This window comes from Phaenicophaeus curvirostris, chromosome 13 (assembly GCF_032191515.1).
Source record: "Phaenicophaeus curvirostris isolate KB17595 chromosome 13, BPBGC_Pcur_1.0, whole genome shotgun sequence".
Taxonomy (NCBI): Eukaryota; Metazoa; Chordata; class Aves; order Cuculiformes; family Cuculidae; genus Phaenicophaeus; species Phaenicophaeus curvirostris.
Genome location: NC_091404.1, coordinates 6944088 through 6960196, shown reverse-complemented (window position 1 = coordinate 6960196; position 16109 = coordinate 6944088). Strand labels below are relative to the sequence as shown.

Genomic DNA, 16109 nt, shown 5'->3' with positions numbered 1-16109 from the left:
GTCTTCTCACTTTCTGATATGTCCAGTTATTGCTGGCACCAGAGGCAGTTTTATCTTAGTGTGCTGTATTGTATGATGCATCGAAACTGAATTTAATACCAAGAACAGTAAAAATCAGTCTGTAAACAGATAAATGTGAACAGCAGTGTTAAGGTTCAAGAACATGAAGTCTCCTGTGGCACTTTCTGATTTTATGAAGTCCTATAAAAGCTAGGACAGTCACAGGATCTAGATCTCTGGATTGGGGTTTTCCTTTGCATCTCAGCGGCAATACCTACTTTAATTGGCATAGAAGACTATATGACTTGCTCCCATATTGGAAGTGGAAGCAGATTCTCCATTGCAGGAAAGCTTTTTCTTCACTTAATCACACAGTCTCCTGGAGGACAGTAATTTGATTTTTACCTGATTATTGTTTGATTTTTCACTGTCTTCCTGACAAGAGTTGATATATTTAATGGGAAATATTAAGTTTGCGCCCTGGCTAGCTGCTGCGAGCTTGCCTGTTGTTTTTATGAACACAGACACAGCAGCAGCCAGCATACAGAGTGGTTTGTCCCAGGCTTAGCTGCTGGAAGCTACACACTTGGTTTGAAGTGAAGGCCTGTAGAATGCCATTGTCAAAGAATTTGTAAGTTAAGCAACTAACTAAAAATTATTTTGCAATTAATACCTAAAATAATTAAAGCACAGTCTTTATCACATTCCTACTGGTGTAGTTAATTTCAAATGTGGGAAAAATACTTCCTAATGAATGAGGTGCCCTTTTCATAGTATTACATAAAATCAGAAGTGTGGTTGATTTGGTTTGGAAGAGAAATAAACTTATAATGCCTTAACATATCTTGAAGTGTCTTAATCTTAAATCATATACTGATTGCTTTGTTTTGTTAAATGTGTAGTAGACTACAAATTGACACCATTTCTAACTTTTTTTTTAGGTTCTTGGGGTGTCAATGTTTTAATACCAGAGCAGCAAATAAATCAGTGGTGAAGTCATTTTCTAAGTGGAAGAGGAAGTTTTTCAATACAAAATTGTGATAGATACAGTGAAATTCTGAACAGATTTTTCTCTAAGGAGAATGACATGCTTTCAAGATCAAGTGCATTGAAGGGGCAGTTTTGTTTGCCTGAAAAAAAAGAAATGTAAAGGACAAGTAAACAATTTGAGGATAAGCTACACTTTTTGTTGGGAAAAAATTTCAATATTTTATTTATGTGTTATCAGTTTATTTCTGGATCATAAGAAGTATTCCCTCTGAGTTTTAATCTAACAGTCTGAGAGGTGTTTGGTACAGATTTGAGCCCCTCTCTATACGTTTGCTGGCTATACTAAATAATCATGAGCTCTGCTGGATTGCTGTTTACATCCTTGAACTGAAGTAACAGGCGAATTGGTTTTCTCAGTGATAGAACCAGAAGAGTGTCGGTATTTTAAATTAAATGCAAACTTCAGCAACAGAAGGTTTGTATTAATTAATCATGGGGAAAAAAATTACATAAAGCAGAATTTTAACAGCTTTATTAATCTAAAACACACTTTTATTCTGAAAGCTTCATGCTCGCCTTCTCAGAAAAGTGCATAAACTATGAACTACAACGAAGTAACAGATCTCAGTCATGCTTGCCCATTACCAACCCTGAAAGTTTGCTTGTCCTTTAAGAAAAATGTAATGTTGTGAAATTCCTTCCAGTAGTGCCACTGTATTTTGTCTCCAAATAAAAGAAGCTTATTGTAGTATGTTTGCAGAAAAATTCTAAACAAAAATTATACAGCTTATTAGAGTGTGGGAATAGGGATCTAAATTTTAAATAAAATTATATATATATATAAATTGGTGCTGATTTTATAATTGCGCAGTTTGTTTAGTTTTTTCTTACTTTTAAATTCCAACTTAAAATTATGAGGTTTCAGAAATATATTGAAAGTTTAACAATGTTTAAAAATAGAAGAGCATGAGAATTCATGCTTTAAAAATGATTTTTAAATTTGTATTTTATATTGTTTTATCTATCTGTCTTTGCAAGCAGTCTTCAGGTTAAAGATACTTCTAACAGGTTACAGTACATTTCCTCTGTATGTAAATTAGATTGGATAATAGAAATTCATAAACAACCCATAATATTCTTTGAAAGCTAAGCTTTAAACTTCATTTTGTGTCCATTCACAAATAAATTAAATTTGGTCTAAAACAGAAAGTGGATCTATGCCATTTTGACATCAACTCATTTTGCAAGGCTTAGGCAGCTAGACATCATTTTAAAGGAAATATTAACTTATATTACATATGTATATTTTTTGTCAGTTGTCTCTCAGTTCTTGAGGTATATTATTTTAATCATTCCATGCCTTAATATGCTTGCAATACAAGAACCTCCCCAAATGGGTGAATACAAAAAGGCTTCCTGTTTTTTAGACTCAGAAATTAAACATTCGGCTGTGGTAGCCAAAAACCATAGATTATCTAAAGGATCATGATAAAATATAATTATTTTACTAAGTCATGGGTTAACAACAAACTCAAAACTAGATCTGCCTAACTCATTTTACATAAATAAATACTCTCATGTCTAAAAGTACTGCCTATATTGTTTTTCACACCACTGCATTTAATAGAACTGCTGAGAGGACTGTATATATGATTTTAAACTTAAGTTGATTTTTCTTACTCTTGAAGGAGTGTTTCTTTGTGAAAGCAGTTCTTACGGCTTTGTTTTCAACCAGCTAAAAATGTTTTATATATTTACCTTAACCTGTTGTCCTCCACATTCTATTGTCCTAATTGTACTGTTTTCTGATTTGTATTTATGTCTTGAGACAGTAACTTTTTGAATAAAAATAAACCTACAGTATGTTGTATGTTTGATCTTTTTAAATCGGGGTTAGGGGAGGACAGTGAAGAAAGGGGTATGAGTAATGCAAATGTTATGTTTATAGAAATCAAAATCTTTTTCCATGTCTTTTAAGTGTTTGTCTCAGAGTTGGGATAATGTATGGAAAACTGCACTGTTTTATATTTGTAATAAATTGTACAAGTTTTTAAAATGTGAATAAAGCACTAATTGGGTAATAATTTAAAGTAGAAAAGTTAATGCAATCATGATTGTTTTAAATATGATTTAATTTGAGATGAACTTGTTAAAAGAATTAGTGTATATACAGAGTGAGCTTTTTGAGAGGTTAGTACCTGCAAATAAAATTTTTAAAATTTGTATAGAACTTTTAAATGCCAAGAAATCAATGCTTAATTATTTTGTGTTACATTTTCTAAATGTGTATCAATAGCCTTTCTGTTGGTTTCCTTTTCCTGTTAACTTCTATCTGATGTTATTCAAAATGCTTTTGGTTCAGACATTGGAGATATTGTGTACAGTCCAATTGAGCTACCACTAAAAGTGTATGCTACTTTCATTTCTTACGTTTATTATATACCTGCTGATAACAACATTCTGAGCTTAATTGGCAACACGGCAAGGAATTGAGGGGAGAAACCCTAATAAACACCTCATCTCCTCCCATCCCCCCCTGCACAACTACTGAGCAGCTCTGGCTGTGTCTTAAACTCCTTTCTGTTACAAGGCTTTTTAAAGTAGTCATTTAAAAGTCTTCGAACGCTTCTAATCCTTGCTAATGTATCTTTGGATGTTTTTTAAAAAAAAATTATTATTATTACAGATGTTCATTCCTGTCTCTAAATCCTGCTGTAAGTTCAATAGTATCTTGTGAAAAATGTTTTTAGTGGGTTCTAAGTTTATAACACAAGCAAAATTCCTTTGCTATACAACGTAAAGTCTGTTCTAGTTACAACATTTTTGGTACAGAAGCCTGTAAATGGAAGAAATTCAAGTTTTGAAGAGATATGATAAAAATGTAGAAAACAACAATTCAGAGAAATTAAAGCCTGTCCTCTAGTTTGCCAAAGAGGCCACAGAGAAGATCCTGACATAGAATGAAATTCAAAGGAATAGTCTTCACATATTCTGTAACAAGTATTTCTTGATATTAAACAACCAAAGACAATATATAAGAAGATAGCGATTGCTGTTGTTTGTTTGGTTTTTTCCTTCGGACGGTGTGGTGCCGATTCCTGTAGCTTGTTACAGGCAGTAAGTCCCCATCTTTAATCTCAGTGTAACTGAAGAATTGCCCTTGTAAAATTTACTCCTCTCTGTTTTCATGGCAATTTACACATACGCTTGTCCTAGCATGGGATTGTAGGGTGCCAACACTCTTAACTTCTACCCATAAAAAACCTTAAGTTTTTTGAGACGCTTTGATTCACAATAGTGTTGTGCTGCTTTTCAATCTATAGCTACCATTTTTTTACTAGCCTGGTGAACGTCATGGACTTGAGCATTTGTCAAAGTTGTAAATTAGTGCTTCAGAATTACTTCTTTGAACATATACTCATTTCTACTTTTAATTTAATTTTTTTTAATCAGTTCATGATTCTGAAACATAGTTTATGCCATTCCCTCAGTTTTCATAATCCTAAGCTATCTCTAGTGCTGAGATTGTTTACTTCCTGGTATTTATTGGCACCCAGAAAGGATCATCTCTTTGTAGGAGGTGGATGATGATGCGGAAAACAAGGTAATGTAGGACGATACTGCTCTATAATTCTATTTAAAAAAGTAACAACTCCATGTCAGTTGTGCTTCTCATTTTCCTTGGTTGTCTTTCTGTCCTGTATCCCTTCTTCACGTTGCTGAGCTTTCTTCAGTGTATTTCTTCGATTAAATTTTAATATTTTTTTTAAGTTTTCAACAGCTAAACTTTGAGTTGTTACAGGTTCTTTGAAAATGAATGCCTTCTGACTAAGGATTCAATTGCTTATTTTAATGCATTTTTTGTAGCTGTTGCAAGATTTCATAGGTGTAATCTATAGTGGCAGTACAGTGCTAAGAAGTGATAACTTTCCCCTCTAAAATGATCCTGAATGTGTTGTATTGTCTGGCAGCACCCTGCATGCAAACTTGCATTCTACTAGAGAAAACTTATGGTTCTTCGTAATGTAATCATGCTTCCCAAAACTGATTGTGTTATTTCTGCTAGGCTTTTCCAAGTATTTTTTGATGGGAAAAGAGGAAAAAAAAGCTGATTATGTTTTGCCTATATTACTATTTTTGTCCAAGAAAAAGCTGCAGCTACCAGTTTTAAAATTGAAATCTATGTTCAGCTGTGGAAACAGCTTGAATTCTGCACTTTTGGAAGAGCTAATAAAAAAACCCCAAAACAGTAAACTGTAAATCAAAATGATGAAATCTCTAGGGGTCCTGGAACATTTCAAGTCAGGAAAGGAAGTGAAGGTGGTTGTTAACTTCATGAAAGCATTCAAGTAAGGTTTTGGAGAAATGGATTAATTAGTTTGGTCCTGACAGGTCCTTGTGTTGAGGTGGGTAACAAGCAGGTTGGATTGATGCAAACAGTGGTGGTTTGTTTCACGTTTGCCAGGCTGTGGACGTACCTAGAATGCTCTCTTGAATAAGTAACCAACATCCTGTTTCTTTCCATTCTCTAAGACTGCCTTTGAGAAAGCCTTTTCTTTTTCCCCCTCCTCCTTCCTTCTTTTCTCACCACCCCTCAATACAGTTGTGACCGATTAGTCACAATTTCAGGGGGGAGTGTGTCCTTGTGCCTATTTAACTTTTTTCTAGACTGCTTATTAAATGTATTTGACCTGAACTTAAATTTTTTCCTGTGCACCTTTCTCTCAAAATTGCCTGTAACGTCTGTCAACAGGCATTGTGGGAGAGTGGTTCCTTGGGAATTGATGTGAACACTGTGCAGTAGTTAATGCAGTCAGTGGTTGGGTTGGCTCAGACCTGTACGTGTGATGGGGCTTCATTCCAGCCTTCTGATCTTGCCCTGCTCAGCCTGATTATTTGTCAGATAGAAGGCTTCAGCCTGAGTTCTATGTTGGCAGCTCCATGTGAAACCCCTTTCTTAACACACCATATGGCCATTCCAGGAAGCCATGCAATTTGTTGTCACTTTTTAAATAGCAGTTAAACCACAGTTCTTGAATGATGTACGCACGGATCTTTTGTGACTTTTTCACAGGTTTGTATTCTGTTCTGTTTCCTTTTTTTTAGACAGCTGAACCTCCACCAAGAGCAAAAAAGCAAACCACATCCACTTGTTTTTCATATTGCATGCAAGATATGGCATATCTTGTATTTAGCTTGCTTTTCGTATTTTTCATCTTAAAATACTGAACTGTCCTTTAGACAGCTGTTCCTACCTATCAACTGACAAAACATGTCTTTTCATTATTTCTGTTGCTGGCTCATTATCTTCTGCATCTTGAAAAGTACATTTTTGGGGTGGTTTTTAGACTGAAGTCTTCCATTACAACCAGGAATTTAAGTGCTCTACAAAACCTAGTGTGGATTAGGGAAGTAGTTTTTCAGTGACAAAGCCATCTTGTCACTTCCATACTTTTGAGGCACTGTTGTTATAGTTTAAGGGTGTGTTGTTTAAATACAAGTACCTGGAGAAGCCTACAGATTTGGATTATCGGGTTCCCTTGTTTAGGAACTGTTTTTTTTCTTACTCATATCCATAGCTTGTACTTGGTGAAAACAACTTGAAGAACCATGGAGCTAAAAAGAACAGATGTTCTATTTAAAGTTGCTTTCATTACAGTTTTTTTTTTTCCCCACAACACTTCATCATCTGCTTCAGAAGGCCTTTTAACTTGTGTAGTTCTCTAGCTCACCTGGGTTGGCTTCATAGATCTGACAGAAAGCAGTGGTGCCCAGTAGAACAGAGACTACCAGGGACATGATTCTGGCTGTCTGCATTATCTTTCTTTTCCTGGGGTTTGTGTCAAGTTAACCAAAGAGAACAGCTCGTTTATGTTTGTTGTGGCATACTGGAGATTTGTCCTAGAATGTGACAGATCCACAGGTTCAGTAGATTCAAACAGTTCAGAAGCATCATCTCTTCACATGCTGTTCCTTTTGTTAACAGTATTAGATTTAGGTCACTTGATCTGCTATTAAAGTTCAAAAGACGTGTCTTTTAGACTTTTCTTAAAACGCTATCTGCAAGGAAAGTCAGTTTTATTTAATTTTTTTCCTTTAAATTTAATTTGCTGTTCACTTCCTGTGATTTACCACAAATCATGTGTGGAGGGATCCATAGAACCAAAGCACATCTTGCAGTGGTGTATGATCAAAACCATTGTGACTTGGTAGGATGGACATACCATGTCTTGCAGGTGTGCAGTGGCTCACGTTCTACCCAACACACACATGTATGCGTGAATCACGGCACCAATCTAGTTTACAGCAGCTGGGACCAGTCAACGTGCTGGGCCGCTGGCTTGACAGCTTGGCCACAGAACGATTTCGCTGCGGGCTCTGCCTTGCAGCATGGTGTCAGACGTTTGGTGCCCATCTCTCCTCTGAAAGAGTAATTGTTTAGTCCTCTGCTAGCTCTTCAGCAAGCTGCCAGTGGCCTTGCGGTTCTGTAACCCTGGGTCAACCACCTTTTGACTCCACCAAAGGAGTTACCTTTGCTGTCCAGTTCATTTTCTCTTGATCGGTGTGGTCAGCTTGAGCTGCTCAGCTTGAGCAGTTGGGTCTCGCCTGCCTGCGAGAAAATTGCAGAGAAATAAACCAGCTTGGTTTTGGGCCAAGGCTTTCAGACCACTCTGTTGTAGGAGCAAAAAGCCAGATTTGATGCATCAGCGTGCGAGAGGTCTCTTGTCCCATAGCTAATGTTTTACCCAAGACATTGTGTTTTGAACACTCAAAAGACTAGAAGCAGTTGTAACTCATTCCTGCTTAGCTTTTGAGGAAGGCCACCTGAAACGAGGACCAAAAACGTCAGTGCTTTTATTCCGCAGTCTTTGTGTGAGTTCAGAAGACCCTTCTTACTCCACTCTAACTGCTCAGGAGAGCAGTGTGAGCTACCATCTCCATCCTTAGGTGCTGCTGTAGGTGACGGGCAGTGAGCAAAAGTGTTTGAGGGTATTGAAATGGCAGGCAGTCCATGACCCTCTCGAAGCCTCTGCTGGGCTCTCCCAGTTCCTTGTGCTCCTCTTCAGCTGCAGGCTCAGCAGTCAACACGCTACTCCAGGCATGACCTGGCTGGAGCCGAGACCCACCACGAGTTGGTCTGCCATGCAGGGGGGCTGCCCTGAGGAAAGAGAAGATCATCTTTAATTGACTTAATTCAGGATCAAGCAGTTCTCACATTCAGCTGTCTCAGCAGGCATTTCCAGAATTACAAGGCAAATATATTTTACTGTATACCATATTAATATTTTACTCTTTGAGGGAGTACTTAATATTCTGCATGTACCTGTTCAGTCACTGGATCTGCATCAGCAGAGGTTTCGTCTGTTGGAATGAGGGTTGATGCTGGTTGGGAGAGGTGCAGAGCCCCCTCGGCCCCGCAGCCTGCCCACTTTCCATCTGGTTAACACTCGTGGCAAGACTAAGCGTGATAAAATGATCTTAGGAGAATGGAGTGTAAAAGGTGGGGTGTGGCGTGACCCCTTCTGCGGGGCCCAGTGACTGGGATGGACCTGAGCCCCATGATGCGAACGTCGCTGCTGTGCTTGGCTAATCTGTGGCTGCAGCCTGGGAGGAGGTCTCTGGGTTTTCTGTGGGTTTTTTTCTCTTCTTCCACCCTCACCCCCCACGCTTTGTACCTGCAGATCTTCACAAACTGTAAATGTCTACAAGAACAAACAAATAAGCAGAGATGTTCCTATTGCTTTATGGTAACAACAAAAAAAATATCCCTTTTTTCAGAGGAGAGAAGGTCATGATAAGCCACTTCAGGGTGAAGATAAAATTGGTTAACAAGCCTCTTCGTACAAAGTGCTTCATGTTCTCCTCTCCCAAGAACAGCTCTGCAGCCTTCACCTCTGCAGAGACTTTCACCTTTCAGCAGACGGAGGATTACCTCTGTGCTAATGAACAAAATGCCAAGTACTCTTGAAACCGAAAGGAATTAATTTCTAGATTAAAATGGTCTAAGTTCTCTGTCTTAGGAAAATATTAATATGTTAGAAAAATATTAAATTACAGGAGCCTCTAATAGAAATAAAGGAGCCAGCAGAGTGGAAAGGTAAAACATGAGATGTTTACGTGGTTTTAGTGGCTGAGAAATCTGAGAACAAACTGTACTTTTCAGTACTGTCAGGATGCGATTTACAGATGTTCTGGTTTGGATGTGTAATGGAAAATATGTTTTAAGTGCTGGAACGTCACTGTGGTGAGGATTGCTGTATTTCCCACTGGAAGAAAAGGTCAGGTAAGTGATGCTTTGCTCCTGGGAAGATGACTTAATTGTTCTCTCATTAGGCCAGAAATTTGGGGAAGAGAATACTTTTGCATTCAGGCTTAAGTGCAGCATAAACATGGCTAAATTTATTCTAGGACCTAGAATAGCTCAGGAGTGTAAGTAGTGGTGTGCTACGCTGTACAAAACCTCTTTTATCTCCCCTCATAGATACTCCAGGAGCCTGATAGACGCCTGTCGTCTGCAGTGTAAAATGATCCCGTTCTGTCGCATGATCATTGTGTTGGTTTTCAATAGGTGCGTGGCCAGTAGAAGGGCTCCCTTAAGAGGCTCAAGCCCTAATACGAATTCCACGCTGACCATAACGCCTTGTGGGGAAGCATTTGGGCTTGTTTCAGGTCCTTATAATGCCCCTCACTATGGGTCAGTGGGACCTGAATGCACTTCAAGCTGGTTATTCCATCACAAGGACCCACTCTTCTTGCTTTGTCATGTAGGGCCCTTCTCAAGGTAACGCTCTAAGGAGATTCTCGCCGTACTGGAGTGATCTCTTGTTGGGGCTTTGGGAAGAGGTTCTTTCTGAATCATCAGGTTAAAAAAACATGTGTGTCAACCTCTCTTGGACTGTATTTTCTCTACTAGAGTGTCTTACTGTGCCCTCCTAGTGGCCCTCCAGCTAGAAAGAAAAATTAATTCAAAGGTCTGAGCATGTTCAGTGGGAATCTGGGATGGAAGTTCCACAAAAGCCAGTTATCCCACTTCCCATATTTACCCCTAATTTCCATTTTCTTAGCTCTTCTGAATGGATTTGTCACGGCTATGAGATTTTTTCACCCTGGAAAATACTATTCTGATTAATTTTTCCCTTTCTCCCCCGTTGTGGTTGCCTGATGTAGTGGTTGGGTCAGTGTCTTACCACCAGCATCCATCGCCTTGGCCCCTACAGTGGCGTCTTGAAGCAGTAGGTGCTGTGAAGTGGATACCAATAAAGCATAAAGGCAGTAAAGTGAGAAATCACATAGCTACTGCTGTATATTAGATGATGGCATAAGATATACTTGTATATAATTTCATTAACAGCACTTAAATTAGTTCTTTTCAGCCTAGGGTATGAAATCGGCAGTCTGTCCAAAGTGCTGTCCTTCATTCTTTTATTGCATTCTTTCCCCTAAAGTTGTTAGAGTTTATTAACTTATTCCACAATTGATTGTCAAATGTGTTCTTGGCATAGAGAAAGACAAAAAAAACCCTCCAAACCCTACAATTTTTATTTAAAATTTGAATATTTTAAACTGGAATTTATTTGACTTCACATTCAGCTGCCGAGCTGGTGTGATGCAGACTCCTGCACCTATTAGGACTAATCGGTGTCATTTTAAAAGGAATTTAGGATCTATCAAATTTGATATGCTTTTCACTAAATGATGAATATCTCTGTCTCCACCCTCTCTCAGTGGTAGTCAGTGTCCTTGGTGCTGTAGGTGGATTTGTTTTAAGCCAGGCTAAAACTCTGCAGGCTCTTCCAATCAGCAAAGCATCGTTACAGCGATAAAAAGAAATGCCAGAGGAAGTGGGAGCAAACCCCTCTTCTTTCTCAAGCTAGGATCGTAAAACCTTGGCTGAATTGGTTTTCTTTGCCTCCTTTTATGGTTCACGTAGCTGGCTCCGTAAGCCTGATTTATGTTTTACAGCATCTCTTCAGTGGTGGCTCAGCATCCGTGTGCTCCCTGGGGCCGGCGCCGGGGAGGGGATCCGGGCTGGGGAACCACAGAGGAGGGAGAGCAACTTACTGGAGATGGACTGGGAGTGGCTGGGGAGCCGTGGCAGCACAGGAATGGGTGTCCTCTTCATCAATGGGGGAAACCAACGCCTCAGAGAGTCTGTTCTGCCCAAGTGGATGGCTCTGCTGGTGGATCCTCGCTCTGGGGTGGTTGGAGGGTTTTCAAACTGCTCCTTATTGCTCTCCTTGCAAAGATGTGCAAGACAGTGCTCTAGGAAGGGCTTGTGTTGGAAACTTTCCATATAGATGAATTTTCACCACCCTGTTACATCATGCTCAGAGATGGAGAGGCTTCTGCTTGCCTTGTTTTAAGAGTTGCTGTGTGTTAAGCAGGGCAGTTTCTCACAGAGAGGTTCTGCAGCAGAGGTGGAGGTGCTGGAGGGGAGGGGTGAGGGTTTGCACCTCCAAGTATGGTTTCTTGGGCTGTCTTGGTGGGGCCACGAGTCAGGTGCTGCCCTGTCTGACACCAGGTAGAACATTTCTGCATGGGCACTATGGATGCAAACGTGAAGATTCACACGAGGAGATGGTTGGGTCCTTGCTCGGCAGGTGACATCGGCTGTTTTGAATGCTCCAAAGTGGAATTTTAGCAAAAAGAGGATCCTCTGTCACTGTAACTGCTTGACAGAAGGCTGAGCTGTGGGGACCGTAGAGCAGGTGTCTGACTTAGAGACGTCTTCTCTGGTGCCAGAACGGTGTCTAAGCTGTTGGACACATTTGCTGGAATCGTTATATTACCTTGCAGAATTGGTGAAGTCTGTGATTCTGTGCGAGGCGGATGGAAGCCACATGGAGCCTCTCACCTAAATTGTCATTTCTAATCATCTCTTTCTGTGTATCCCAAAAGACCGCTTTCTACAGCTTTTCAAAATTTACGTGCAAATTAAAATCAAACTTCCTCTTGAACAAGTGCTGCGTACGTCTGTCTGAATAATGCAGTGCCTCGCAGCCCAGCAGAACACAGACATTCGAAATTTGGGGTCCATTTCACAGCGTCCAGGCACGTCTGTACAAAAGCGGCATCACACAGTGGGACCGAGTGCCCTCCGTGGAGAGGAGGGGATGCTACAGCCCCTGCTAGTGGATTCCCAGCTTCTAGGAGCCTGAAGGCAGTGATGAGCCAGAGCTGCACAACCTCAGGACAAGTGGACAAGGAACAGGGGTGAGAGAAAAGGGACAGTAGCAAATTCCAGTACTGCTCGGCTTCATTAATTTAGATGCCTTCAGACACCTTTTGCCGCTCTGCAAATGCTCATAAATGAAGTTGGGGAGTGCTAAAGGCCATTCCGGGCATCCACCTAAAAAACCCAACATGACGTGAAGTGTGGGATCATGGGGTGTGAGCTGTGGGCTGGGCTGTGTGGGCACGATGAGCTGAGTCTGTTGTGCTTGGGGGGATGGACCTGCAAGTGGAGAAGAGGAGATATTGAGATGCATGTTAAAAACCCAAAAGTATCAAGAAAGGGGGAAACCCAGGAAATTTGTTAATACCATTCAAGCTGGTTATCTGGCAGTTAGGTGGACTTGGTCATCTCCCAGGAAAAGAGCCATTAAGGAAAATGGACCTGCCAGCAAGTGGAGAGAGATGTGATTGAGGAGGAAACTGCTGGTGCTGCTTTATAAAATCTGGGCTTTGAAGGAAACTGCGGTGTTGGGTGGAAAATCTGAAGTCATTAAAATGGAAGAGGAAGTCGCAGAGGTACGTAGAAGGCAAAAAGCTCTGCAGAATCATTGATGCCGAGACAGCGGGAGCCCTGCTCAGGTAGGTGAGGGCAGGAAAAGCAACTCCTCGCTGTGTGAGAACAGGCCCCTTTGGCTGGGAAAGCTTCCCCGGCAGCGGGGCTGTAATGCTCATCCTGGTTGATCTCCTGCAGCTTTCTGAAGCTTTTCCATCACAAAATCCCGCCTGTCAGATGAATGAGAGGGGCCCTGTCTCACTAGCTGTAAAACTCCAGCCAGGTGAGAGAAAAGCTTGTCTACGCAATGCACCAGGCTCTGGCTTCACTCCAGACTCGCAGCCCCAGAGTGGTCCCATCAGTGAACACTCAGTCCTTCCCCAAGCCCAAGACCTGTTTGCTTACACTGCTGGGTCCATGGGCACAGCCCCTCCTGCAAATGAGTGTGACTGGTTTGAGCCTTCTGGTGCGTGTGGAGCCATTCCCTGGAGGTCCCTGGGCGCTGATGTGGTGATTGCAGATGGCCTTAGTCCCACAGCCAGATGAGACCTGGGTGGAAACCAGAGCTTGCAGACTTCCAGCGTGTAGGGCTTGTGGCCCCTATTGCAGTGTCTCGTGGCTCCTGCTTGTCCCCTTCGCTCTTCTATGCAGACACAGGCAACCTCCACCTCTGCAAACCTCTGAAACCTGCAACAAGCTGCACAAACTGCCAAGAGATGAGGAAGCCGCATCATTGTGGGATTGGCAGGTTTTATTGATCTGTTTGAAATGTAAGTGCTTATGGGAATATAGGAATCCTGGGAGGGTGATGATAAGGAGATGCGATGTTTTCTTCAAGCAGAACAGACCATAGATCAGTAAAGACCAAATGCTAAATTGTGGCTGTCTGATTTTGCAACATCAGATAAGGAATCCATCTTATGTCTAAATGAATGGTTTTATCCCTCTGGATTAAGTATAATAAGGCACATAATGTAATACCTGCTGTTGGTGAGGTTAGTGAGACCTTTCCTCGATGCCACTAAGCACTGAGCAGGAACCTGGGGACCTCGGCCCCCTCCTCATCCCTGTGTTGGCGGTGGGGGAAGGGATTTGACTCCACTGTGCTTAGGCTGCTGCTGCTTCTTCCTCCAGGTGCAAGTTAAAAACACCAACAAAAGAAAAAAAAAAAAAAAAACAAGTAAAATGAGCAGCAGCATTTCCAACCTGCCCTGTGGAAGGTGTAATAAAGGATTTGAGTCTTTCCTGAGAATTAGACTGTGGATTAGTGGAAAGAAGGCTTCAGGTTGGGGAGGCTGGAGGAAATGATCCCCAGGGCACAGTATTTGGAGGGGACGGGGCAGATCAGCCCGCACTGCATACCTCCTGCTGCCTGTACTCTGCCAGCCTGGGTTCCATCCTGCAAGTGTCCGTCTGTCCATCCCCTGTGGCCCAGCACAGGTATCTTTCCTGCTTCTCGTGTCTCGGGGCTTGGATGTGAGCACTCCCACCACCTCACGCAGGGTGAGGAACCCCCATGTCCTCTGGGTTTGTGAGAAAAGTCTGTGGACAGGTTTCATGGCCTTTCCTGGCAGTTCTGTCGGGGGAGGGGGGAAAAAAGCATAAATCCTTTTGAGGAAGGAGTTTCCCCCCTTCCTATGGGGTGCTCCAGCCTTTCAAACACATAATTAAATGTTTATCCTAGTGAACTGCTCACTCTGTGTCTCTGCAGCCAGGCTCGAGTGGGTTGAGTTGGGTCACTAATGAAAAACGGATATTTGCATTTCTGTTTCAAATGGTGTTGAAAGCAGCAGACATGAGAGGTGCCACTTGGTGAGTGATTACTGCGTTTCATCACTTGGCACGTGACTCTTGTCTGTCCAGTGCTTTTATGCCAGATTTCCAAAAAGACCCATCACTTGCCTGGGGATGATTTTTTAAAAGTGCGTCATCTGCTTCAAGTACAAAGCAGATGAACAGTCGTATAAACGTGATCTGTCATTCGTGTGCTTGAGTCAAAGCATTCTCTCTTTGAAAATCCAAATACCTGTTCATCTTCAATCAGAGCTGCTGCCTCCTAGTTTTTTTCCCAATTTATTTATTTTTAATATCTTGCTGCTACTCTGGCTGCGCTCCAGCATTAAATACCGGGGGACAAAATGTGTGCAACTCACTGGTGAGAATGTGCTGGGAAAGGAATGTGATTTGTGTTTGTTTGCGTGCAGTGACAAAATTGAAGTGTAAATAAGGGTTCAGGCTGTTTAAATCTGACACTGCGCTCCGTGCTGCCTGGTGGTAAATCTGCGTGTCCTGTGTCCCAGAGGGAGGAGGTACAGGAGGGTGTCTCAGCTCTGGCTGCAAAGCAGAGCCAGTTGGTAAGGAAAAAACCAGTGAAATGCTGGGGGGAATGGGCTCAGTGGGTAAGGGGAACGGCTCCTGCCTCCAGCTCCCTCAATAGCTGGATTCAGGGAGAACCAGTTTTCAATCCAGGAGGGGATTTTCCAAGGAAGCAGAGGGACCACCTCCCAAAAAGGAGAGGTCAAGTCCTGGGAAGAGGGTTGGTCTCAGCGCTACTGAGGGCTGTTTCCAGAGAAAAAGCATATTTATAGCGTGACCCGGCAGTCGCAGTGTGATATATCTGCAGTGCTGCAAGGCCCTTGTTCCTGCCAAGATATTTGGGGTGGCTGGGCCATTGAAATATTTTAGGCAAGGTGCAACAACAGCTGCCATCGAAGCTTGCACAGAGGAGAAAGAAGAGTCTGGGCACGGCAGCAGCAACCCTGAGCCCTCTGCCCACAACAGCACATCAGCTCTACCACCCCTCCCCAGACTGTTTAATTTCTGAAGGTGTCTGCAAGAGCTCAGGTCTATTATTAGCATCTTTAACTTATTTATGTTTGGAGCGCAAGTATGATGAAAAGAAAAAGGTTCAACTCTTCTTAATCCTTCTGTTTATTTATTCCTGCCCGCAAGCCTGGCTTTCCCATGGGAGACACAGCTCAGCCTTTTCATCCTCCCCATTCAGGGAGCTGCAGGAGGGGCAGAGGGAAGGCAAGTACCTGTGTTGCTCCCTCCACCCAGACCCTCCCTGGTCTGCAGCCAAGAAAAAACCTGCTGCTTTCGGTTCAATTCTTACCTGTCCTAGAGCTCCATATCCCTCCATTTCCCCGCTCTTGTGCTCCCAAGACCACAGCTACTGCTGGGGTTGCTTATTTTTCAAAACAAAGAAACAAAATTAGTGCTGGGGCTGCTGATGTGCAGCTGAGGAGCATTTCGAGTAGACAAGGTGCTGAGGGGCATGGTTTAGTGTTTGATAGGAATGGTTGGACTCGATGATCCCGTGGGTCTTTTCCAACCTGGTGATTCTATGATTCTATGCCACCCCATCCTCCCAAACTCCACAAGGATTTTG

The 16109-nt window shown here is 42.1% G+C and overlaps 1 protein-coding gene across 3 annotated transcripts in view; it reads left to right on the top strand.

Annotated features, from left to right (window-relative positions):
- The window catches only part of STAG2 (STAG2 cohesin complex component), a 76609-nt gene extending 73759 nt beyond the window's left edge, over positions 1–2850 (top strand). For all 3 annotated transcript variants that reach the window (XM_069868000.1, XM_069867997.1, XM_069867998.1), the window contains exon 34: positions 942–2850. In XM_069868000.1, coding sequence (XP_069724101.1) covers positions 942–965 — 24 coding nt within the window. In that variant the 3' untranslated portion in view covers positions 966–2850. The remainder of the gene's footprint in view (positions 1–941) is intronic.
- The last annotated feature ends 13259 nt before the right edge of the window (positions 2851–16109 follow it).